At 36.8% G+C, this 26,651-nt stretch overlaps 3 protein-coding genes across 3 annotated transcripts; all 3 read left to right on the plus strand.

Annotated features, from left to right (window-relative positions):
* Positions 1–3,824: 3,824 nt before the first annotated feature.
* LOC138137686 (cuticle protein-like) lies at positions 3,825–11,053 on the plus strand. The gene is made up of 3 exons (XM_069057200.1): positions 3,825–3,984; positions 4,059–4,544; positions 10,247–11,053. The coding sequence occupies exons 1-3, from the start codon at positions 3,973–3,975 to the stop codon at positions 10,973–10,975; spliced, it is 1,227 nt and encodes a 408-aa protein (XP_068913301.1). The 5' UTR covers positions 3,825–3,972; the 3' UTR covers positions 10,976–11,053.
* LOC138137676 (gut-specific cysteine proteinase-like) lies at positions 6,111–7,437 on the plus strand. Its single transcript, XM_069057191.1, has 4 exons — positions 6,111–6,467; positions 6,549–6,767; positions 6,822–7,056; positions 7,106–7,437. The coding sequence occupies exons 1-4, from the start codon at positions 6,111–6,113 to the stop codon at positions 7,435–7,437; spliced, it is 1,143 nt and encodes a 380-aa protein (XP_068913292.1).
* Positions 11,054–16,306: 5,253 nt separating the features above from the next.
* Positions 16,307–25,864, plus strand: LOC138137685 (pro-resilin-like). The gene is made up of 3 exons (XM_069057199.1): positions 16,307–16,411; positions 16,490–16,999; positions 25,018–25,864. Exons 1-3 carry the CDS (start codon positions 16,400–16,402, stop codon positions 25,780–25,782), a joined length of 1,287 nt encoding a protein of 428 aa, XP_068913300.1. The 5' UTR covers positions 16,307–16,399; the 3' UTR covers positions 25,783–25,864.
* Positions 25,865–26,651: the final 787 nt, after the last annotated feature.

A 26,651-nucleotide genomic window follows, 5' to 3' on the forward strand; every position in this document is an offset into this window, starting at 1 on the left:
GTTGATGCATTTCAGGGTCTCGGACTTGCAGGACTTCACATCATGATCCAAAGAGCACCTGGAACAAGAGCGAACGTTAGAGCAGCTTCGCGAAGAGTGGTTGAAATCGTTGCAATTGAAACAGCGACTCACCTCTAAAGCATCGTAAACCACACAGTGGTCGTAGCCCACAACAAGTCCACCTCGCTTCATAACAGTTTCGTAAGCAAGACGATCAATTTCCAGAATAGCTTGAAAAACATCCGGCCTTTTCTTGGTGGGAAAAACTCTAATAACACGACAGTGAGAATCTAGATTAAATATAGAACCATTCATTTTGACAACGTACTCCACAAGGCTAGCGTAGTCTTCATCAGAATAATTTTGAGTGAGACCCACAATTTTAATTCGCGGATTTAATCCCTTTACTTCACTAACGACATAATTTTCTACAAGTTTCTCAGTAGCAATGTTCTTTAAGCGTACATGATCTTCAGAAGACGAACAACCGACCAGTACACCCCCACCGCGTAAATCTTTTACTTTCCTAATGTGTAACTGCGAGTCCAGCGGATTTACCTTTTTCGTGAGATCGGACTTGGTAATGGTCGAACTCTGAGTGGAATCTTTAGGCTTGATAATGATAGCGGGATCAGTTTTATTCTTTACAATGGCTTTTAAATGTGGTATCAGTATGAGAAGGTTTTGGTAATGTAGCCTTAGCGAATTTCGAAAAGTCATCTCTGAGACCGCCAAACACATCTTTCAAATTTCCAAGGATCTCATTATATTTTGTGTCCAGAAACTTTAGCAAACCATCGTGATCAATTGAGAAACAGCTGTTGTTACAACTTTCACATTTCCAATTAAGGCCCGCGACAGAATTAAGATATTGACAGACTTTTATGGAGATGCTGACGCATTTATGGTGGAAACTGCGATTACAGATGCCGGAACACCGAACAAGATGTCCAGTATCATCACTTGAAAAAGCGCCCTGACAGACACCGCAAGTGGTAGGCATATTGCAAAGCGATTTAAGATCAAGACAGTGCTGAAAGGATCACACTGTTCCCTTATGGGAAGATTGCAAGTTGGTAAACTTAAGTTCAGTAGGCGACCCGATTGATAATAATAAATACTGAGGAAACTCAAAATAATGGAAACCCGAAGTTAATCGCCTCCCAGCAAAGAAACAAAGAGCTGTTAGCTTTGTTTTCATGGTTACATTAAAGTGACAAAAGCCCGAATCCCCGAATTATCACTAAACTAGAAGGAAGGTAATGTGTTGCCTAGAAACAGTTTATAGCGGGCCATTTACATTAGGAAAATATTACAAAAATCGCTCTCAGCACTTGTACGCTATTTTTTTGAAATCAAGTGTACCTCTTCTGTGCGCCTCAAACAAATTCATGAATATGATGTTCAATAAAACTGCCCCCTAATCTATTTCATTAATAATGTCTGGAATCGTTTTAATGTCGGTAATACTTGAACATTCGAATTTTGAAACCACCATCTCTGGTTTCTTGACATTTACTTAACCTAAAAAATCCACGCTCATATTTTATCATTTTGTATACAAGTTCAGTTACGCGATTGAACGATCTGAATTGCGGTTATTTTAATATGAATGCTTTGGCTTAAAGATTTGTTAAATTTTGTTCCATACATTGATAGCATGACACAATGAACGATGCCACTCGATTACCTAGGCCTATTGTTATTGTTATTGTATCATGCCTAGGCCTAGTAAAAATTTGTTTCACAGTCTATAGTCCAAGTCCAATTTTTACCCTTTTGCGATGACGTCATTTTCTAGTAACTTCACGTATGTTTGAACTAGGATCAGAAACAAATTTGAATTGATCATAAATAACTATAATGTTTCAAATTTGTTGACAATTGCTTCGAAAGGTTATGTTTGTAATCAATGTAATAAGTGAAAGAAATTAAAAATTGTCAAATTGACAGGAGCATAAAATAACCTCAAAGTGACCAAAGGTGCCTTTTTTTTGTTTTTTTCTATTTCTGTCGTTTCAATAAAGAGAAAGCGAGGAAGGAAATCGTGACGTCACCTCAAAAGGGTAAAAATTGGACTATAGGACTGGTTTACAAATCTATGAGGGGCATGATGACCAACTCAATAGACCGGGACCAACGGCTTAAGGATGAACTGGAGTAACATTGAAAAATGGCGAAAATTACTTAAAATTGGTATAATAGTCCTTTCATCCAAATTTAAAAAAATTTGATCGAGGAATTTTAAAGTTATTTCCTTTTACTGTAGGGACACTTCCATTGCGTCCACTAAAATTTTATTGCGCTTAAAAGTTAAAAACCCCCCGATTCTACAATCTACACCATTGATTCCATAATGACTCATAAAATTTTATTGGGTACAATGGAAGTGTTCGAGTGTTCCTACTATAAAGTTTCGGGATATTTTACACGTGTTCTTATGAGAAATCGAGCAATGGTCGCATAAAAAGTGATAAAAAACATATTTCAAAATGGCCAATTTTTCTTAAATTTTTCACACATAAAGTATCGATATCGTAGAATTTTCTAATGAATTTACAAAAAAAAGTTGGTCGAGGATTTTCCATGTAATCGCTAATTATATGTGGAAAAACACGGTTTTTGAGGTTATGTATCTGTTTTAATTTCAATAAAAGTGAACAAAATGCATATACATAATTGACGTCGGGATGCAACATTACACTCATATCGCACGTTTTACTACAGTTACGTTAAGAATAAGAACTTTAACAGAAATCAATGAAAATTGAAATTCACTGTGCTTCTGTTTACTTTCACGTACAGTCTTAGTCAAAAGATTGTAAAATCACATTTAAGTAATTATCTAAATATCAAGAAAATACACACAAAATTTACTTGCAACTCATTACAATTCGTTTCCAAAAATTAAAAACTTTTTTTTTAATATTGATTTCTCGTAATAAACGTTTCATAGCATTATAAGAATTCCGCAACTTTTTGCTGAGATTGTTACTCCAGTTCATCCTTAACGTGACTTCCGAATCACGAGATAGAATATAGCCTTTTTAGAATAAAGCAATAGATAGGGATAACTAAATTATTGTACAGCATGATCAACAATGACTGAGTCTGTTGACAATCAAACAATTGAAAAATATTGGCTTTTTTTGTTCCGTAATTGGCACTGACCGGATGTTTTATCGCAACACGACATTAAAAAAAATGTAGGTTAAATCGGTTTATTCTATTACAAAAATGAACCTTTGATGGTGAATTTCAAATGTGCCTGTCAAAACTGACAACCGGAAATGCGTTTAGATTACAGTGGTACCAAAATCATTCAAATTTTCATTTTTACCAACAGATTCAGTCATTCTTGATCACGCGATATTTTGTGTTTTCGTATTTTTCAAAACTAACAACCCTAATTTCGGATCTTACTTTTTTGAGAACTGTTGTTGCAAAATATTTTCAAGTCCAGGGCAAATTGCCAAAAATGCAGATATTAAATATTCAATTTTTCCAAGCAGATATTCTTCTGTAGTATCTTTTTAAAATAAATAAATGAGATTTGATAAAACTTCAGAAAAATCGTAATTTTTTAGATCAGGTAGGTACTGTGGACTTATTTCTGCATAGCTGCCCATATCATCGTTAAACTGGTAAATTGAAAAACGAGTTTTACACCTGATACGGTATTTAAGAAAAAATTAAGAGAAAGTAAATTAAGATTGAATCCAAATATCATAACACAAGATAATTTTACGAAATTCTTAAAGGTTGCCAGAAAAAACCGGAAAAAATTTCAATCTAATAGATAATGCAATTGTAACGACAAAAAAATATGATTGAATTTAACTTGTTTTACAAGAATGTGATTTTCTGGTTTAGGGTTACATCACAACGCGTGGACCGCACCTCGACAGATTTGTATAAAAACTGACAACCACCACCGATAAGGCACACTTGAACCATAACAACCAAGAAAACATGGCATTCAAAGTAAGTACTGTCTACAGCGTGTCCAAAATAATTGTGGGTGACTAGTGTAAGTGTCTAATTTAAATTTTTTCCAGTTTGTTGCTTTCGCCGCTCTTTTCACCGTGGCCCGTGCAGGCATTGCCTCTTACGCCGCCGCCCCCGCCCTATCTTACGCCGCTGCCCCCGCCGTCTCCTATCACGCACCCATCGCCAGAGCCGTCGCTCCTGCCATCTCTTACGCCGCACCGATCGCCAGAGCTGTAGCTCCCGTCGCTTACGCCGCCCCCGTCGCTAAAGCCGTCATTGCTCAACCCTTCTCCCCAGCTCACTACGACTTCGGTTACGCCGTCAACGACCCTCACACCGGAGACAGCAAGACCCAACAGGAGTCCCGCCGTGGAGATGTCGTCCAAGGAGCTTACTCTCTGGTGGACTCTGACGGCACAAGACGTGTTGTGGAGTACGTCGCCGATCCCATCAACGGCTTCAACGCTGTCGTCCGCAAAGAACCTCTCGCCGTCAAAACTGTGGCTCCAGTAGCTACCGCAATCGCCGCTCCAGTAGCCAGGATCGCCGCCCCCGTGGCTAGGATTGCTGCTCCAGCTGTAGGATTGGGATACAGCGGTTTGGGATACGCCGGTGGTTTGGGTTACTCCTCCGGTTTAGGATACGCTAGCGGTTTGGGATACGCCGGCGGTTTGGGATACAGCGGCTTGGGATACGCCGGTGGTTTAGGTTACTCTTCCGGTTTGGGTTACGCCTCTGGATTGGGCTATTCCAAAGCCCTCCTCCACTAAGGACTGCATTAGTTATTTACGTAAATTATAGAAAATTTTTGTCAAAATAAAAAAATTTAAAATATCAATATGGCGGTTCTGAATTTATTTTTCTAACCTCCCTTTATTTATCTATTTATTTACTGAAAGTAAACGAGCAGACTGAGTATTGAAACTGTTTGGATCAAATACCCTAAACTTTCACTTTTGAGACTTTTATTAAAGAAAGAAAATCTTATTTGGAAAAAATTGCATAAGCAACATTTTTGGATTACTTAAAAAAAAAAATTCAACAGCGAGAAAGCTGCTTCTTTGTCCTTTTTGTACAGTATTGTCAAATAAAAATTTAAAAAATCCAACCAAAGGGGCAAGAAAAAATGCGTGAGATCTAGTTTTAAGATGAAATTTTTATTTAAAAAAATTATTAGGCAAGAACCAAGCTTACAGCATTGGAATGCAATCTCGTGACCTTCATTATTAAAAGTAGGTTGGGTTAAAGAACTTGTTCTTAAATATTGTTATAACCAGTAACAGGGTTTGATGTCAATGTCGTTGATCTTACAGAAAATTTGAAAGAACCGATACCGTTTCTTCGATATTTATTGACTATTATATTCACCAAAATTCCATTTTCCAAAAGAAGATGTGTAAAATTAATAATAATTCATTAATAGTTTAGTGAATTCATTTGAAATGTTTTTAGCACATCTGAAAGAGGAAAAAAAGAACCTCATCAATTTTGTATCATTTTGTGTGTATGTCTTTCAGGGGCTGACGGTAGGGTGGTGGAAGGAAGAGCGACACTCTTCCGACCAACACCGCGAGGTCGGCAGGGTTCAAGTCCCGGCCGGATGGGCCACCCATGGATGTGGTGTTGTGTGCGTATTATGTCGTCTAGAAAGGAGAAAGGAGAGGAGAGGGTGGGCGTGGGTGGCTGGGTAAAGTACCCCGGAGCCCCGCCGCACCATCTAAGGAAAAAGAGAAGAACAATTAACCGACCGCAAGGTACCTGAGAGGCCAAGAGTGGTGAAAGGCGCACCATCTAAGGAAAAAGAGAAGAACAATTAACCGACCGCAAGGTACCTGAGAGGCCAAGAGTGGTGAAAGGGGAAGGCTACAAAAAAAAATGTATCATTTTCAGATGGGTCAGGTCAGATCTTTAACAAAAAAAGATGCTTTTGTATGGTGTAATAAAAAATATTTTTTTTTAACCTAACTTTTTATTTTTCCCTGGCTTACACTTTAACAGCGTTGCGTGTATTTTTGAGGTAAATTGCAACGTCGCCAGATGCTTGGCATCTGAATAGTATCAAGATGGTATACGTTTTGTTGACATTGACATCAGATAAATTTGACATTACTTAGACAAAGATGACAACGTTTCAAACCGACACGCATTTCATCTCGATTTCTTACGTAGCCTTGATTCTGAGTGCAAACTTGTCAAAAGCTAGACTCATTAACGACGAATCAGATTCTATCTTTGACAGCGATTTGGATCTGTTCAGTGACGATAAATCAGATTCCGTGACCGACAGTGATTTTCCCAACACGACCAGATGGTCCCTCGGTGGAGCTCTTCTGTATTCCGGTTCCCTCCGAGAAAGAATAAAGATGATGCACCACGAAGACACAATAGTTCCACGAAACTTCGACTCTCGAAAGCGTTGGCCCAAGTGCAAGTCGATTGGAACCATCTGGGATCAAGGCCAATGCGGTTCTTGTTGGGTGAGTCCTCCACTTAACAAAATTGTTCAGTAAGAACTTCCCTTGTTGGTATAATCGCCAACAAGACATCGTTGAGTTTAGGCTCTCTCTTCAGCGATGATGATGACCGACAGGACATGCATCGCTTCAAACGGAAGTGTGAAATTTGAGTATTCAGCCGAAGATCTCTTGACTTGTTGCTCTTATTGCGTACCAAGCAGCAAATCCAACACTTGCCAAAGGGGAGGTATCGTCTACTACGCCGTAAAGTACTGGATTGAAGAAGGGGTGGTGTCTGGAGGACATGTGGGTTCAGGCCGAGTTAACTTCAGATCTTCTAACAAAAAAATCTTCTGATTCGAGGATGTCTTGCAGGGATGCAAACCTTACAGGACTGCGACATTCGAAGGAACAAGCTCTGGATGTCGCAAAACCTGCAGAAATCAAGACTATCCTGTTTCATACTATCGCGACAAGCATTTCGGTGTAGACGTGACAGAGTTTCGATACCCAATGAAAATGAAGCATCTCCAAACAGAAATCATGACCAACGGACCTGTTGTTACTGTTATGAAGGCAACTGCGCACTTCGAGGCAAAATATCGCGACGGTAGGGCCTGATTTATTCCGACAGAGTTTGACAAAGTAATAGTTTTTAGGGGTTTACATACACCAAAAAAATGTTAAAATTAAAGGAACTTGGCACGCTGTGAGGATTATAGGGTGGGGGTTCGAGTCAGGTATTCCTTACTGGTTGGTGGCTAACACGTGGGGCAAGAATTGGGGTAAACTGGGCGGATTTTTCAAAATTCTCCGAGGACGGAATCATCTCTGGATTGAAAAGAGTGTCATCGCAGGGCATTTGAAGAAGGTTTCTCCTCCTCGTTTGCCTTTCTATTCTTCTTCTAGAACAGATAAGGTTTCAAAAAATGTGATTGTTTGCGTATGTGTGATTGGTTTAATAAGACTAAACTTTCACTCAACACATTGACATTGCGACTGCACTGTTACTAACACATGAAAATAAACTTTAGTATTGTAAATTCTGTAGAAGCTATGATTAAAACTGATAATAAATACACAAGAACAAAACCAATTTTGAAATAATTCAATTTTGTATTACTGTAAATCTGACAGTGACATCTGACATTGTATCAGAATTCGATGGCATCGTCTCGAACAGAAACACATTTTGCTTCCATTTCTTACAATGACTTGATTTTATGTTGTCACCTGTTAAAACATAGACCGATTGAAAGTGAATCAGTTCTCACATTTGATTCACAATGAGTGACTCCATTGTGGGCAGTATTCTTTGCAATGCGATTGGTCCATGGTCGGAGATTTGTTTCTCTTCTGACTCCCTACGAGAAAGACTAAAGAGTATCAATACAAAGACAGACCAAACGGGTGTGTCGGGGATCACAAACATGGCTGCCTCGGTGGATGACAGATGACAGCATTGACAGCAAACATGGCTGACATTGAGGTGAATTTTAAGGGAATTCGTGGTAATAATTGAACAGTAAAATTTAATTAGTAAACTGAAAATAATTCGCCAACCATCTTTGATATTTTAATGGAACAAAACCTCAAGCAATGGTAATAATTAATAAACGTTCAGGGGGAAAACCGTTGCTGTGAAACACATCAGGGAATAACTAATAAAATGTTAAACAAAAAATGTCTTTTAATATACAGCGTGATCAAGAATAACTGAGTATGTTGGCAATGAAACAATTGAAAAATATTGGTGTTTTTTTGTGTCATAATTGGCACTGACCGGATGTTTTAACATTAAAAAAAAAAATAGGTAATAATCTGTTTCATTGTTTCATGTTGAATTATGTTGGCAGAAAAAAAGAGATCCCTAGAATAAGTTTAATTTTTTGGGTTGGCCCAACCTCCCGCCAAAATTTGACATTGAACTGTTGAGTTTATTTACATAACACAAAATAATTATTATGTACAAAAAGGTGGTAGCTACCGTATCATAATAAAATGAGAATAAAAAACACGATGAATTAAGACCTAAACAACTGTCAACAGTTTCCTTTCATAACCACACTTTTTTCTGACACTTGCAAACACACTAAAAACAAAAGTTGGCGACGTTGTCGGTTGTATTTTCGAGGTAGAATGCAGTGTTGTTGGATTTTTGATTTTGGAATATGTAGATTATATGTCGGTTATGTTTATGCCATTACAAAAATGAACGTTTGATGGTAAATTTCAAATTTGCCTGTCAACACTGTCAAAGCTAACAACCGGAATTGCGTTTAGATTACAGTGGTACCAAAATCATTCAAATTTTCATTGTTACCAACAGATTCAGTCATTCTTGATCACGCAGTACCTTTGATATTATTGATAACTTCTGCGTCTCTCACTCGCAATAAGCACTATTCTCTTGTAGCGATGCACGTAGTTCTATTTATTACAGCACCAGTTTTAAATCGTAATGGGCGCCCCAAAAATGCTAAGCGATCGCTTCGACCCACCTCCTGACCGTGGGCGAAGTGGGCATGAAACTATCGTCGTAAATGACGTCATCTATGACGTTTTCACTATCGACTGCAACGACTGGCTTCAAGTGGAACGAGTGAGCGGGCGTTGAGGTCACCTCGCTCTATAAGTGGAACGTATCCAGCAATCTGAACTTTTAGTATGTTGTGTTGCATAACATTAAATTTTCGCGGGAACTCTACGATGAATAACACTGTACCCATTTGATTAATTATAATCATCTTTTTGAAAAAAAACAACGGTTACAAAAATTAAATATCATTAATTTCTCTACGTAAAAGAGTTTTCTTTATTGTACCATGCTATTTAAAAAAATCGAGTACGCAATGACTATCATGGTTTGGTTGGCAGCACTACTTTAAATATGACTGTATTTAACAACCGTCAAGTTTCTCTATTAGAGATTGGAGGATTTAAATACAATTTCTTTAACAATAGCAGTATCTAAAGTGAACAATGGTAGTCTTGGCATATTCGATTTCTGTTCAATGGTACGGCATTATTTGTCTATTTTTTAAATACTAATAGGGAATGTTAGGAAATGTGAATGAAATGCTCATGCTTTTTATACTTTTTTTGCTGGGCCGTTTTAATATTGACAACAAAACAACAAAAGATTTTATTGATGAAGCCAACAAGAACAACTCATAAATCCATTACTTAAATTTATCTCAATACTGGGAATAGTATTTAATTCTTTATATCCATGGAAATGACAATGATTAGACAACAATTTCACAAAAATGATAAGGGTTCAGAATTTTGGCCACACTGATTTCAGCACACCTGAACTTTTTTCCATTTACAAAACAAACAATTTCGAATAATTTGTTTTATGAAAAAATTGCTGCTGCAACGTCTACTGGATAAGTATAATACAATAAACTCTAGCAGTAGCGATACCATTGGTAGCACCAGATGTGTGTCCCCACACTCATTCATTGAGAACATAAACTTGAAATTTGAACAAGGTTGCCGGAAAAAACCGGACAAAATTGCAAACTAATAGATAATGTAATTGTAACGAAATAAAATGTATTACTGAATTTAACTTGTTTTACAAGAATGTGATTTTCTGGTTTGGGTTTACATCACAACGCATGGACCACACCTCGACAAACTTGTATAAAAACTGACAACTATTACCGATAAGGCACACTCGCAGCACAACAACCAAGAAAACATGGCATTCAAAGTAAGTGTGTCTACAGTGTGTACAAAAAAAAATTATCGACGACTAGTGCAAGATATTGTCTAATTTGAATATTTTTCAGTTTGTTGCTTTCGCCGCTCTTTTCACCGTGGCCCGTGCAGGCATTGCCTCTTACGCCGCCGCCCCTGCCCTCTCTTACGCCGCCGCCCCCGCCGTCTCCTACCACGCTCCCATCGCCAGAGCCGTCGCTCCTGCCATCTCTTACGCCGCACCGATCGCCAGAGCTGTAGCTCCCGTCGCTTACGCCGCCCCCGTCGCTAAAGCCGTGGTGGCACAACCCTTCTCCCCAGCTCACTATGATTTCGGATACGCCGTCAACGACCCTCACACCGGAGACAGCAAGACCCAACAGGAGTCTCGCCGTGGAGATGTCGTCCAAGGAGCTTACTCTCTGGTGGACTCTGACGGCACAAGACGTGTTGTGGAGTACGTCGCCGATCCCATCAACGGCTTCAACGCTGTCGTTCGCAAAGAACCTCTCGCCGTCAAAACTGTGGCTCCAGTAGCTACCGCCATCGCCGCTCCAGTAGCTAGAATCGCAGCCCCCGTGGCTAGGATTGCTGCTCCAGCTGTAGGATTGGGATACAGCGGTTTGGGATACGCCGGAGGTTTGGGATACGCCGGTGGTCTGGGATACGCCAGCGGTTTGGGATACGCCGGCGGTTTGGGATACAGTGGAGTAGGATACAGCGGAGTGGGATATAATGGTTTGGGATACAGCGGCTTGGGATACGCTGGCGGTTTGGGTTACGCCTCCGGTTTGGGTTATTCCAAAGCTCTCCTCCACTAAAGACTGCATCAACTACTTAGTTATTTAAATTATAGGAAATAATTTGATACTTGTCAATAAAAAAATATAATGTAAAAATGGCGAATCTGAATTTCCCTAACCTCCCTTTATTTATCAAAATATTTATTTGAAGCAAACGACCAGACTATTCCAATCAAACAGCCTAAACTTTTTCTTTCAGGAAGAAATAAAATCCTATTTAATTTGGAAAAAGATTGTTAATTAAATGGACAACGGTCTTGGAGTCATTAAAAGAAATTCAAAAGCGAGAAAACTTCTTCTTTGTATTCTTTGAAGGGTATTGTCAAACAAGGTTAAAAGAACTCAAAAGCACGTTGTTAAGTAAAAATGAAAAAAACAAGTCAAACGACATTTCCTTTATTATCGAAGATATTAGCCTGTTCGTAAAAATTTTCGTTTGAGTCTTTTCATATTTACGCAATACATAATGAGTATGATAATACGAATGTATACAGGGTGTAATCAAAATACGAGGAAATATTTTAAACCGTAAACCACCAAAACATTTAAAGACGATTTGCACTGGCTGAAATTGCAAATTTAAAAATTCAAATTTCACATCATTCCTGTCCGTGGTCAACGCTAATGAAGAGCAAATGAAAGTGACACGGTAAAAAAGCCACAACGAAAACGATTACCACGCAAGAAATTTGACACTGACACTGAATTGTGTTGAAACAACGGACAACACACTTTTACTTTTAGCGTAGGTACCTTATTCACAGTAAATGCTGAAAATATTGTCTTTGATGCGCGATACAATCATGTGCCTCCCGCGCCGTTGATGCACTGACTCTTGAAAAAACTTCACGATCTTCCCGAATTTGGACAATACGAGTAGTTGCCCCGACTCGTCCAGCCGAATTTATCGGCTGGCCATAGATCAACTGTTTTAAATGCCCCCATAAAAAAAAATCACGAAGCATTGGACCGTTTCGTCCAATCCACCTTTCAGGGTACTTTTCGTTCACCACCCGCTGGGATCGATCTCTGCCACGATCTTCCGTTCTTGGATTGAACTTTCCTGTGTCTCTCAATCGTTACACCGTGTCAACAATAATACAAAAGTGTTAAAACTTTACGTAAAACTATTGAATCACAAAAATTAGAATCAATGTTCAAAGTGTTTTCCATGCTGATCTCTGTAAAGGTCAACTCATATTATAGTCGTATAATCCACAAAAAAAAAGATAAGGGGCAGCTATGGAAAACAAAATTTGAAAACGTATGGCGTAACTTGATAAATTTTTTCTTGTCAGTTTTGACATCTGCGTGTGAATTTTATTTAAAAATGCTCAAAAATACAAAACATTAATGACACAATCATATTTTATATTGTGAATTCCAAAAACATCCGAACCATCAAAGTTCCGTCAAGTTGTCACACTGACTAGTTCTAGTACTTGGTACTTGGTTGACCACCTTGCGACAATACAAAATTCGCCAAATTTTTATGACACAGTGTCAATTACAATTTGTCAACAATTCGAAAAAAATGGAAAAACGAAAGAGAATAGTACTTAAAGCCAGAGAAAAGCAAGCAATTGACTATTGTAATGAGATTTTCTGGTCTTTCTATACTTTTATAAATTTAAATGACCCAACAACAACCAAAATAAATTTTGATCTGACTGAAATTTGACAGAAACTTCCAAATCATACATATCCTCACAAAAAATAAAGCATGGTACACTTTCAATCAAAAATTGTGTTTCAACTTTCAGCCGGGTACTATTGCGGACAAAAAAAGTGGGTCATCAAATTCCTGTCAGTTTTGAAAAATTCGATGTAGTTCAAGCTTCATTGTCATTTTTTTGACAACTGACAGTTTAAAAATTTATTTTATACTCATATTTTCCTTTTCTAAGTGCCCTCTTCTTTTAATAAGGGTAGATTTTGATTGGAACCTTGCTGTTCAGTTTACCTGAACTTGGCTTGAGGCGTCGGCTATCTGCCACCCTACCCCCCGCGCTCGTAGTTATACAGGGTGTTAGGGAATGGTCTCCCAAGAATATCAGGGTGAGTTTCTGATGTAAAATATGGTAGAAAACCTTAATACCATTTTTTCCCAACATGAATGGTTTTCTCAAAGATAAAAATTTAAAATGGTGCCTCACTGTTTGGGAGCTTTTGCACCATTTTATTGTTGTAATAATTATATAAATAGTTAAAGTTCTGAAATGAAAGTTAATTGCTTAGCAACTAAAAGACACCAATGCCTTTGTCAGATTTTATCGAGTACCTACTGTCACAATGACGTTTCGGTTTTGAATACTTCCCTCGGATAATATCTCATCAAAAACTACCAGGATTGCATTTTTTTAAGGTCAAAATCAATAATTCATTCGAAATATTTATCTATATTTACCGCAACCTTGAAGTAAGTCCTTTTTTATTGCTGCAATAAACTGAAATTATTTCTGCAGCTTTTTTGTGATACCACATCTCGATCAACTTCTAAAGGGATTTGAAATCGAGCAGTAACCAACTAATACTACTAATAAGATTCGTTAATTTTTGTGTAACTTTATTTATTTGTATTTATATTGAAAAAAGTCATAATAAATGTCCTCCGTTTGCCCTAATACAAGCATTAGCTTACCTTCGGACAGCAGCAGTAGCCTTTCAACTATATTCCTCATACACAAAATACATATCTGCATACTCCTCGATAGAATATTCGGGCATTGTAAACGATTGTAGTCTTCGCAGGCGATGGATAAAACATAGATCAAATTAAAATGTAAACTTTGACAGTAGTAAATTTCGAATCGTTACCAAGCAATCATTTTTAAGTCGAAACATACAAGATGTTTTTTCGTGCACAAATCAATATTTCAGCAGTCCCAAAACAATTTTATTTTCAGAAAACAGTTTAATATATCCAAAAACGGTATAAAGGTTTTCGACCACATTTTCCCTGATAAACTCACCCTGAAATTCTTGAGAGACTATTCCCTAACACCCTGTATAATAGTGGTAGTTTTAGAATAAGTTTCACTTGCAATTCAGAGCTTGACATTAGAGCAAGCGTAAGTCATTTTTGAACACTTATAATTCAGAGCTTGACAGTAGATCAAGTGTAAAGTGTAAGTCATTCATGTATGCGAGAGATCGGCATACATCTAGTGTGTGTCTCAATAAATCATAGAATAATTATTCGCCTTTGATTCACGCGCAACACTTGCATTAAATAAATATTCACTACGTGCTTACTTACAATCATTCCCTACAACCTACAACACTTAATCACAACCTCAATCAATTCAAATTAAGGTTAGAATCAAATAAGGGTTATTTCACATTAAAAGTCAAGACAATGACGTTGATGTCCCACTTTTTTTGCCTGCAATAGTACATTGCTATATAATAAATATAATAATAAATTTTCACAAATTGTGACACTTGACAGCACGGATGTTTTTGGAATCCACTATAAATGAGAACGAAGAAAACAATGATTTCTTATAGGAAGGAGTTTTTGCAAAAACTTCTTTTCATCATTGCTGTTAGTAATTTTAATTCCGCAACTCTATAGAGTTGCGGAATTAAAATTTCGGGCACTATTTTTCTGTCACTTCAACAAAATCTCAGTAAAGCACCTTCTATTGTCATCATGACTGACATTAAATCATCGCTTTGATACAGGCTGTACCCAAAAAAAAGACGAGTCCATAGCTCCCTTATTTATCGGACGATTTTAATTATCTATACACCAAATTAAATGGTTGTTAATAGGCTACAAAGCGGCTTAATAAATTCACGTATAGTTCCAAGGGATTCAAGACTAAACTGTCAAAATATTTTTTTTTTAAATGAGATTACATACTTTTCTTTAGTAATTCTGATAGAGATTTTAATTCTGAAAACAACAATGTATCACAAGTGTAACTTGACATAAAAAAAAATAACACTAACTTTTGAAACAAATGACGAGCACCAAGCGAAAAGCTATCAAAATGCATTGCGTTACAATGTAATAACCAAATTAAGGTAGCTGGAAAAACAAATGACAAATAATAACATTTTGGATTGCGCAGATATGCCGCCAATGTTTAGCGCAAAATGGAACATAGACGATAGTAGCGTTTTTTGCATTTTTTTTTTTGTGAATTTTTTGAAGTGTATACTTGTGACACACTGTTGTTTTCAGAATAAAAAGTTTTATCAGAATTACTACAAAAAAATATGTAATTTGAAAAAAAATATTTTGACATTTTATCCTTGAAGCCAATGGGGCTATACCTGAATTTATTAGGCCACTTTATAGCCTATTAACAACCATTTAATTTGGTGTCCAGATAATTAAAATCTTCCGATAAATAACGGAGTTATGGACTCGTCTTCTTTTTTGGGGACACCTGTATATGCCGTTCACGATTATTTTAAACACGCAGGAGGCCGCGATATTTTTTTGTTAGATTGGCGTCAGGTCCTGTCATATGACGTTTCCTTTTTAAATATTCGCATTGTTGTCAATTCTGTCATTAATTTAGTTAATAAGAATTTACCCAGAATTGCCCTACAAATATGTATGTTTCATTTCAATTACAATTTTACGATTATTGTTCCTAATGCGTTCAATTATTTAAAAAATGTAACAACTTGGGGGCAGTGTTCGGTTGAATTATAACCTAAAATAGATTTAATAAGACAAATCACAATACTGCCAACTAAAATGTCAGATTTTCATAGCTAGTCCGAATTTGAAATAATCGTGAATGGTTTATATGTTGCCTACCCGTTATTATGCCACAAATGACAAGTTTTGAATGCCAAAAAGACAAAAACATGACAAGAGTAAAAAATAAGGTTATTAACGTAAAGCTTGTTTTAGAGTTTATATCATGACATTGACAATAGTGCCCGAAATTTTAATTCCGCAGCTGTACGTCACACTTTTTCAGAAGTTTTAAGACTGTATCGAAAATCCTGTTTATTAATCACTTAATCAGTCATTGAAAGACAGACAGAATACAACCATTGATGCTAAGCTTCCTGTTTCTCCTATTCTCCTTCCGCTTCTTCTAAAAACATTGCAACTACTGAAACGGGTACCTGTCACAACAGACTCTAGTAGCAGCAGCAGGATTATTTCTACATTTTTCGAGTATCAGACACATGACCGCATTCTCATTCAATATTTGAGCACATTTTAATATAAACTTGAAACTAGAAACTTGAACAAGGTTGCCGGAAAAAACCGGAAAAATTGCAAGCTAAATAGTTAATGCAACTTCAGCGATAAAAAATTGTATGATTGAATTTTATTTGTTTTACAAGAATGTGATTTTCTGGTTTGAGGTTACATCACAGAACGCGTGGACCACACCTCGACAGACTTGTATAAAATTGAGAACCACCGTTGATAAGGCACACTCACAGCTCAACAACCAAGTAAACATGGCATTCAAAGTAAGTACTGTCTACAGCGTGTCCAAAATAATTGTCGGCGATCAGTGCAAGTGATTGTCTAATTTGAATTTTTTTCAGTTTGTCGCTTTCGCCGCTCTTTTCACCGTGGCCCGTGCAGGCATTGCCTCTTACGCCGCCGCCCCCGCCCTCTCTTACGCCGCCGCCCCCGCCCTCTCTTACGCCGCCGCCCCCGCCGTCTCCTACCACGCTCCCATCGCCAGAGCCGTCGCTCCTGCCATCTCTTACGCCGCACCGATCGCCAGAGCTGTAGCTCCCGTCGCATATGCCGCCCCCGTCGCTAAAGCCGTGATTGCCCAACCCTTCTCCCCAGCTCACTACGACTTCGGATACGCCGTCAACGACCCTCACACCGGAGACAGCAAGACCCAACAGGAGTCTCGACGTGGAGATGTCGTCCAAGGAGCTTACTCTCTGGTGGACTCTGATGGCACAAGACGTGTTGTGGAGTACGTCGCCGATCCTGTCAACGGCTTCAACGCTGTCGTTCGCAAAGAACCTCTCGCTGTTAAAACTGTGGCTCCAGTAGCTACCGCCATCGCCGCTCCAGTGGCCAGGATCGCCGCCCCCGTGGCTAGGATTGCTACTCCCGCTGTAGGATTGGGATACAGCGGTTTGGGATACGCCGGAGGTTTGGGATACGCCGGTGGTCTGGGATACGCCAGCGGTTTGGGATACGCCGGCGGTTTAGGTTACAGTGGAGTAGGATACAGCGGAGTGGGATATAGTGGTTTGGGATACAGCGGCTTGGGATACGCTGGCGGTTTGGGTTACTCCTCCGGTTTGGGTTACGCCTCCGGTTTGGGTTATTCCAAAGCTCTCCTCCACTAAAGACTGCATCGACTACTTAGTTATTTAAATTATAGGAAATAATTTGATACTTGTCAATAAAAATATATAATGTAAAAATGGCGAATCTGAATTTCCCTAACCTCCCTTTATTTATTAAAATATTTATCTGAAGCAAACGACCAGACTATTCCAATCAAACAGCCTAAACTTTTTCTTTCAGAAAGAAATAAAATCCTATTTAATTTGGAAAAAGATTGTTAATTAAATGGACAACGGTCTTGGAGTCATTAAAAGAAATTCAAAAGCGAGAAAACTTCTTCTTTGTATTCTTTGAAGGGTATTGTTAAATTATAGGAAATAATTTGATACTTGTAAATAAAAAAATATAATGTATATAAAAATGGTAGATATGAATTTTTCTAACCTCCCGTTATTTATCAATTTATTTATTGGAAGCAAACAAGCAGACTGAGTATTCAGAGTAATTGACTTTCTGCTAAAGAAATAAAATACTATTTAATTGAAAAAAAAAAATTGTAGGAGTCATTAAATAAAATTCAAAAGCGAGAAAGATTCTTCTTTTGATTATTTGAAGGGTAATGTGATACAAGTGATAAATTGCTGTTCACAATTGATGTATAATTTATTTTATTAATTTAATATTATTAATCCTATTAAATGCCAGAGCTCCGGATTAGTAAAATTTGCCTGACCCTCGTGGAGAAGGCACTAAAAATGCGAGACAATCCATTGGACAATCTCTTGAGGAATACAGAATTGTTCTCTTTCAAGTGTTAGTTTTTCTGTAATTTGCGACGCACTTGTGTTTTCTCTCTCGAAGCACTACGGCTACATTGTCAGGCTTGCTTCTTGTTTCAGCTAAATTTACGTCTCTTTTGATATCATAACTTAATATGTTCTTTGGTCTCTCATTATGGAATGAATAAAGCTTCGTGTTCCTGTATTTCTCCCAGCTTTTATATGTATTTATAGTGTTTAGCAGGGCCTAAAAGTAGCGACTGCCTTTGAGTAAAAATTAATTTTGCTGTCTTTACAAAATGCGTTAAATGCCCAACTTTTTTTTAAAGAAAGGAGCATGTTCAAATAATTTTTATCATGTGATTACTGAAATAAAAGTGTTTCAGTTAGTTGTTTATTACGAAACTTTTTAGATTATTATTAGCACTAAGGACATCCTAAATGCAATGTTTGTAAAAGTTTAGACTATTGGAATTATTTTCTTGCCAATTTGAAAAAATTCGAACAGGTTAATTTTACTCTTTTAAAAGAAACGCTTTCCGATAATATTCATTTTTCCGTCCCTTTTTAGAAAAATTATCAAATTCTGATTTATGCCCGTGTAGCATGGGCAGTTGCCAAGGAGGTTGCACTGCCAGTTCCTAAGATGTCGATTTTTAAAGATGAAACAGGGTGGCAGTAAAATTCTAATTTTACACTCACATAAATTAATTTAGATATTTTTGTATCAACTGATATCTACTGTGAACCAACAAGGATGACTTTTAAGTGACAATTCGAAAATTACAATGAACCGAAGTAATGTTTGATTCAGATAAGAAGACGATTACTTAACATCTTGGATGACGAACCAGTCATTCCAAATCCAACCGCTTACTGTTTCATGTAAAGCTATTAAATCTGTCTTATGGGAGTTATGAGAAGGAAGGATATTTTCTGTTGATGCTATATTAAATTAAAATTGCGCCAGCAGCTAAGGGTGGTGGGTGTCTTCAGAAGCGGTACAATGTTATTATGTTGGGTAAGGTTATTAAAATTGAAGAACGAAAGGAATAAATTTGAAACACTTCTTTTTCCCTCCACACATTTTAAAGAAACCCCAATATGACGGAGCACACATTTTAAAAATTACAATGTTTCCTAAGAATGAACTGGAGTAACAATCTCAGCAAAAAGTTGCGGAATTCTTATAATGCTATGAAACGTTTATTACGAGAAATCAATATTTGAAAAAATAGTTTTTAATTTTTAGAAACGAATTGTAATGAGTTGCAAGTAAATTTTGTGTTTATTTTCTTGATATTTAGATAATTACTTACATGTGATTTTACAATCTTTTGACTAAGACTGTACGTGAAAGTAAACAAAAGCACACTGAATTTCAATTTTCATTGATTTCTGTTAAAGTTCTTAACGTAACTGCAGTAAAACGTGCGATATGAGTGTAATGTTGCATACCGACGTCAATTATACAGGGGATAAAGTAACCCTATCCCAGCATATTTTACGCCTCAGGCGGGGCAGCATTTTTTAAACCTTGGTAACCAAGCGTGATAATGAAGGGCTATACAACAATATGAAAAATAAATATTTTTTTTGCAAGATTTTGGCAACTAACAATGGTACTAACAATTTTAACCCAATTTTTAGTAATTTTTATCTCGAAAACTAGAGGACTTTTATTAAAAAATTTTTTTGCCGATGACTAACTCACCATCACCAATTACCAGTATTTTTTTGTACTAGCAATTTTCAAACACCCTGTATGCATTCTGTTCACTTTTATTGAAATTAAAACAGATACATAACCTCAAAAACCGTGTTTTTCCGCATGTAATTAGCGATTACAAGGAAAATCCTCGACCAACTTTTTTTGTAAATTCATTAGAAAATTCTACGATATCGATACTTTATGTGTGAAAAATTTAAGAAAAATTGGCCTTTTTGAAATATGTTTTTTATCAATTTTTATGCGACCATTGCTCCATTTCTCATAAGAACACGTGTAAAATATCCCGAAACTTTAAAAGGTAATAACTTTAAAATTCCTGGACCAAATTTTTTTTAAATTTGGCACAGTACTTTAGAATGGATGAAAGGACTATTGTACCAATTTTAAGCAAATTTCACCATTTTTCAATGTTACTCCAGTTCATCCTTAAGTTTCCGGAAATATTTCGGAAACGTTTTCCGGAAATATTTTCAAATTATAAATTTCCGGAAATTTCCCATCACTACTTCTAGATGTAGGTAGGTATGTATTTCAGAAAGTGGAAATTATATTACAAGAACTTCTTCTGAATGTTGATGACGTAAATTCCATTCACGTTGGATTTTCCTTTTCAAGGTCAAATAATTTAATTTTTTGGCTCTGTAATTATGTTTTGTAAATAGTGAAATGCAGGTAAACACCGTTCACGTTAGATTGAGCATTGTTAAATCGCATTATGTTGATTAGCTGCATGTCACTATTTACAAAACATAATTACAGAGCCAAAAATTAAATTATTTGACCTTGAAAAGAAAATCCAACGTGAATGGACTTTAGGTATATACCGCAATCAATACACGTCGACCTTTTCTGTACTTTTCGATAAAATACTGAGATGACTTTACATAATCACTTAACCAAATCTCTATAAACTACAACCAGTTAAACAGCGTGCAGCATTTCAGTAAAGTCGTTTCGATTACGTTATCGCCAATTAATTAAGGACATTTTTAACAACCATCTTTAATTGAATTAGGATTTGTTGTATCAAGAGACTCCGATAGGTTAATACAATCGCATTTTTAGCCCGCTTTGGGCTGTTATTCATTTCCAAGATTTCTTCTTCCAATATGTAGCTGTTTATCAAGGACGATAAATACACTCTTATCAGATAATAGTCCTTCATTGCGGGTTTTAAGCTCCTCAATTTCTTCGTTTAGTTTATTAATTGGGAACTGCATATTGTTAAATGTGTCCATGATGTTGCAATTTTTAATTAAAATTTCGTATTCTGCGTCCAAATGATGTCAATCAAGTAGGAGGGCTCAGAGCGAGAAACACTCGCATACCACACGTGTAACACTTTATTATAAATGTCACAAAGGAGACCAAATTATTACTTAAATGTTTATTGCAAATGTTGTACGTTCCTGGCGTATTAATGTTTAAAGAAATTACCATTTGTAAAATGGCTCGGATTTTCAGAAATAACTCGAAAACACTAGTACGAGTATATGAAGCCTATAATTGTGTTCGTTTTAAAGATTTTTCAATAAACCAAAGGTATTAATTTGTCAGCCAACAGCGAAGTGAGTAATGATACAAATGTGTTAACACTTTACGAAAACCTATTGAAACACAATAGTTATTTGTATCACAAGGCTAAAAAATGCCATTTTGCAAGTGCAAGCACGGTTTATGAAGCAGCCGTGTAATACACAAAACTTTTTCGGCCGGCAATTTATTTAAAGCAAAATATAATAATTTTTGTTAAAAAATTACCGGATAGAGAATTTATTTTTCTTCCATTGGCAACATAAAGGATCCAAGAAGCGATTGTCACGACAAAAGTCCACCAATTTCTCAAAAATTCAAAACCGCTTGATAACCCCCTCGGCATCTACTGCTATACACAACGTACGGTCGCGATCCTTAAATTTTGGACACTAGTGTCATCGTGCTGTCATACATTCTAAAACAACTTTTATGTAGGTATTAATAACCTTAATTTTGATTGTTGTGTCAATTTTAAAAATGTGAATATCAGATTTACCGACAAAACATTCAAGAAATTTTAAAAATCAGACAAATGGAGTAGAACGAGGTTTTAAATAATAAAAAATAGAAAATAAATAAATAAAAACTATAAACTTAATATTTTGTCATCGCTCATACTGACAAATTGTAGATACATTTGACAACAATTTCATTAATCATGTGTGACAATTTAATAAATATAGCATGATTTAGAGTAATTTTTTTATATGACAGAAAAATAATGTCCAAAATTTAAAGATCGCAATAGTACAGCTTGCGATAAAGGATACAAATTTGCCCGACATCAATATTTCACACTTAAAAAATTGTACTAATATTCCACATGACATTGACATTTTGTGCTACTAACCTAAAATTTTTGATAAAAAATTCCTTTACGATTTTCTTGCCTGGGCAGGGAAATGCTATTTTCCAGACGATTTAGACGAATGGAAAATCAGTTTTTCTAGATGGAGGCCGAAAAAAATAGAGTCAATCTTTAAAGTATTTTCCCGCTCGATCTCTGCAAACCAGAATGTCTATACAATATATTCAATGAAACTAAGATAAGGGGCGGCTATAAGAATCACAATTTCTGAAAACGTGCGTAACTTGATAAAGTGTCACTGGCCAATTTTGACATTTACGTGAGTTTTATTTGAAAAATGCTCAAAAATACAAAACATTCATGACAGAATCATATTTTATAAATGAAAACGAAGAAAACGATTATTTCTTGTATAGGAGTTTTTGCAAAAACCGCTTTTCATTATCGTTGTTATTAAGTACAGAGTACAGTCGCGACTTCGCGAGCAATAAATTTTGGTCGTCAATATCATTTTTTGACGCAATGAAAAATGCTCGAGTGTAAAACGAAATATCATAACCTATCATTATACAGGGTGATTTTCAAAATTGTGCAGATATTTTAATCACGAGCTACTGGCTTGATGTAGAACTCGGACAAAATGTTTAAAAAATTCTATGTCAAAAAATAAAATGACCTTTATTTTTTGAGCTACATTTTTTTTTAATTGCTTTTAGTCTTCTACGTTGTCAAACAACCTCGTAGGTAAAATTTCGGCACATTTTAAAAATACACCCTGTATACCTATCATATTTTATAAAATGTACACCAATGCGGTTTCCTTGTTTTAAAGCATATTTCCTATAGGTTACTTCGCATTGGCGTACATTTTATAAAACATGAAATACAAGGGTGTATTTTTAAAATGTGCCGAAATTTTACCTACGAAGTTGTAGGACAACGTAGAAAACTAAAAGCAATTAAAATATTTCTTGACATAGAATTTTTTAAACATTTTTTCGGAGTTCTACATGAAGCCAGTAGCTCGTGATTAAAATATCTGAACAACTTTCAAAATCACCCTGTATTGCATGACATCAATTGTCATTTTTTTTTCTATTTTTTGACACTTTGTTGACATGGGCACAATCAGGCAGGGATTTTTTTTTTAATTTGTGACAATCTAATCCAAATTTGAAATGACATTTACCACCAAAATTTATTGCTCGCGATTGTAGGTATACTCTGTTTGTGAGGCTTATGCGACTAAGCCATAAAACGACCGAAGCGTTGACAGATTCCAGTGCGTCCAAAACATTTCATGAATAATCAGTTATTACCAGAAGGATGAATATTTCTAAGGAGATGAACTTTTTAGATTTCCTGCTCTAAAGTAATATCCCTTACCTAGCAATCTAGCATCTTCCAAACATCATGTTTTCTCACTCTTACGCCTGCACACAGCTTTCAGAAACAGGATGGCCAGTTTGTTAACGTAAGCCGAGCGCAGTATCTTCCCGACAAAAGGAATTTGCATATGCGTGTGTTAAGTGGTGATTATTATTGATTTATGACAACCCAGTTTTACGACTTATCCGCAACAATCTCAAAAACCGAGTTTACGTAACCGTCTACGTCACACTTATGTCTTCCATAGCTGCCCCATAATTTTTTTCTGTTGATCATATTGTAATATTATTTTTCTACTTTGCGTTCGTACTGATGCTATTACGATACTGTTTTGCGTATCGTAATAGGAAAAGGCGTGATATAATAATAATACTAAAAATAGTGAAATTTAATTTTTTAATGTTGACGGATACTGTGGTGTCGCGGCAGACCGCAGACGTGACCTTGGGTGGAATCCTTCAACTTTATTATTAAATTTTTTTTTTCATTGAAAAAGTGGCAAAGTAGAAAAAATACTGTATGACATCTCGTTTATAAGGCATTTTATCGCACTTACTCCTTTAGGGCACTCGCTACGCTCGTCGTGCTCTAAACCCGTGCGTGCGATAAAATGCCTCTTATAAGACTCGTATCATAATATACTATTTTTGCATATCGTAATGAAAGTGGCACTTTTTTACACGCAAAATCGTAGTGAAAGTAGTAGGTACTTTTTTACAAGAAAAATCGTAGTGACAGTAGTACTTTTTTGTATCATTTTATTCGATCTCTTTGGAGATGATTGTCAAAGCATACCTATTTTTTTTGTTGTAATTTTTCATAAATCCTTTTCGACCAAATTTCTCAACGTTTCTCGATATGCAAAAAAATAGTGTGTACAACACGTTATGAAAGCCTCTTTTTTCACTTATTTTCTTGATTAACTCGGGCTACGCCTTCGTCAATCAATCTGCAAATTCGTGAAAAAAAGTATGACTTTCATAACTAGTTGTACAAATAACTATTTAAACTCTATTAAGTAGTTTACCATCTCAAATCGTATCGAAAATCCTGTTTATTAATCAGTCCTTGGATGACATTTCCCGTTTCTCTTGTTATTTTTCTGCTTCCTCTAAAAACATTAACTGAAACGGGTATCTATCACGAGAGGCTCTAGTACTTACCAGCAGCAAGATTATTTCTACACTTTCTGAGCGTCATACACATGGCTGCATTTTCATTATTAGAGAACATTTTGATGTAAACTTGAAACTAGAAACCTGAACAAGGTTGCGGGAAAACCTGAAAAATTAACAGATAATGCAACTTTAACGATAAAAATTGTACGAGTATGATTGAATTTAATTTGTTTTACAAGAATGTGATTTTCTGGTTTGTGGTTACCACACAACGCGTGGACCACGCCTCGACAAACTTGTATAAAAACTGACAACCACCACCAATAAGGCACACTCGCAGCTCAACAACCAAGTAAACATGGCATTCAAAGTAAGTGTGTCTACACTTCTACAATGTGTAAAAAAAAATTGTCGGTGACCAGTGCAAGTGATTGTCTAATTTGAATTTTTCCAGTTTGTCGCTTTCGCCGCTCTTTTCACCGTGGCCCGTGCAGGCATTGCCTCTTACGCCGCCGCCCCCGCCCTCTCTTACGCCGCCGCCCCCGCCGTCTCCTACCACGCTCCCATCGCCAGAGCCGTCGCTCCTGCCATCTCTTACGCCGCACCGATCGCCAGAGCAGTAGCTCCCGTCGCTTACGCCGCCCCCGTCGCTAAAGCCGTGGTGGCACAACCCTTCTCCCCAGCTCACTACGACTTCGGATACGCCGTCAACGATCCTCACACTGGAGACAGCAAGACCCAACAAGAATCCCGCCGTGGAGATGTTGTCCAAGGAGCTTACTCTCTGGTGGACTCTGATGGCACAAGACGTGTTGTGGAGTACGTCGCCGATCCCATCAACGGCTTCAACGCTGTCGTCCGCAAAGAACCTCTCGCCGTCAAAACTGTGGCTCCAGTAGCTACCGCCATCGCCGCTCCAGTAGCCAGAATCGCAGCCCCCGTGGCTAGAATTGCTGCTCCAGCTGTAGGATTGGGATACAGCGGTTTGGGATACGCCGGAGGTTTGGGATACGCCGGCGGTCTGGGATACGCCAGCGGTTTGGGATACGCCAGCGGTTTGGGATACGCCGGTGGTTTGGGATACAGCGGAGTAGGATACAGCGGAGTGGGATATAATGGTTTGGGATACAGCGGCTTGGGATACGCTGGCGGTTTGGGTTACTCCTCCGGTTTGGGTTACGCCTCCGGTTTGGGTTATTCCAAAGCTCTCCTCCACTAAAGACTGCATGGACTACTTAGTTATTTAAATTATAGGAAATAATTTAATTCTTGTCAATAAAAAAATATTTATAATGTAAAAATGGCGAATCTGAATTTCTCGAACCACCCTTTATTTAGCAATCTATTTATTGAAAGCAAACGAGCAGACTGAGTATTTAGATTATTCGAATCAAATAGCCTAAACTTTTCCTTTTGGGACTTTCAGCCAAAGGATAAAATCTTATTTACAATAAAATGAAAAATTATTAGATAAACAACACTTTTGGAGACGTTAAATAAAATTGACAAACGAAAAAGCTTCTTCAGTATTATCTGAAGAGTATTGTCAAACAAACGCGGAAAATGCAATGGTACGTTATTAAGTGACAGCAACTTCTCGTTTATTCTAGAAGATTATGGCCATTTTCTGAAAGTAGTTCAGCAACATGTTAGATTTTTCTCAATGTATGTATAAGCGTTTGAGTTTTTAACACTCGAACGATAAATAATAATAAATACTTAGTCCAACAAACAAGGTGTTCTAGAGGACATATAAAACATATACAATAAATACAGTAGTTACAAATACATACAGGGTGTCCCAAAAATGGTGCACTACGGTCTAGAAGAGATTACCGTAAACGTCAGAAAAATGTTTAAAAAATTCTATTGCACTTATTTGCTGATTTGGCGGTCTTTGAAAGTGGCACTTAACACGTCAATTATTTTGAAATATATGTATGAAATTGTCATGACAGCTACCTCTAATGGTACATATTATCACAAAGTACAGTGGCGAGCACGGAATTTCGCACACATTGGACATTTCACTGACATAATTTTATTAAAATGAGATACTGGCGACAGTTTCGTGACAGTTTAGGTGAA

Source organism: Tenebrio molitor, chromosome 9 (assembly GCF_963966145.1).
Source record: "Tenebrio molitor chromosome 9, icTenMoli1.1, whole genome shotgun sequence".
NCBI lineage: Eukaryota > Metazoa > Arthropoda > Insecta > Coleoptera > Tenebrionidae > Tenebrio > Tenebrio molitor.

Bases quoted from the DNA above. Each gene is read 5' to 3' on its own strand.
- LOC138137686 (XM_069057200.1), top strand. The intron at 4,545-10,246 runs GTGGCTAGGATT...AATATTTTTCAG, and splicing joins TAGCCAGGATCGCCGCCCCC to TTTGTTGCTTTCGCCGCTCT.
- LOC138137676 (XM_069057191.1), top strand. From the start codon at position 6,111: ATGACAACGTTTCAAACCGACACGCATTTCATCTCGATTTCTTACGTA. The intron at 6,468-6,548 runs GTGAGTCCTCCA...CGTTGAGTTTAG, and splicing joins GCCAATGCGGTTCTTGTTGG to GCTCTCTCTTCAGCGATGAT. The intron at 7,057-7,105 runs GTAGGGCCTGAT...AATAGTTTTTAG, and splicing joins CGAGGCAAAATATCGCGACG to GGGTTTACATACACCAAAAA.
- LOC138137685 (XM_069057199.1), top strand. The intron at 17,000-25,017 runs GTGGCTAGGATT...GAATTTTTCCAG, and splicing joins TGGCCAGGATCGCCGCCCCC to TTTGTCGCTTTCGCCGCTCT.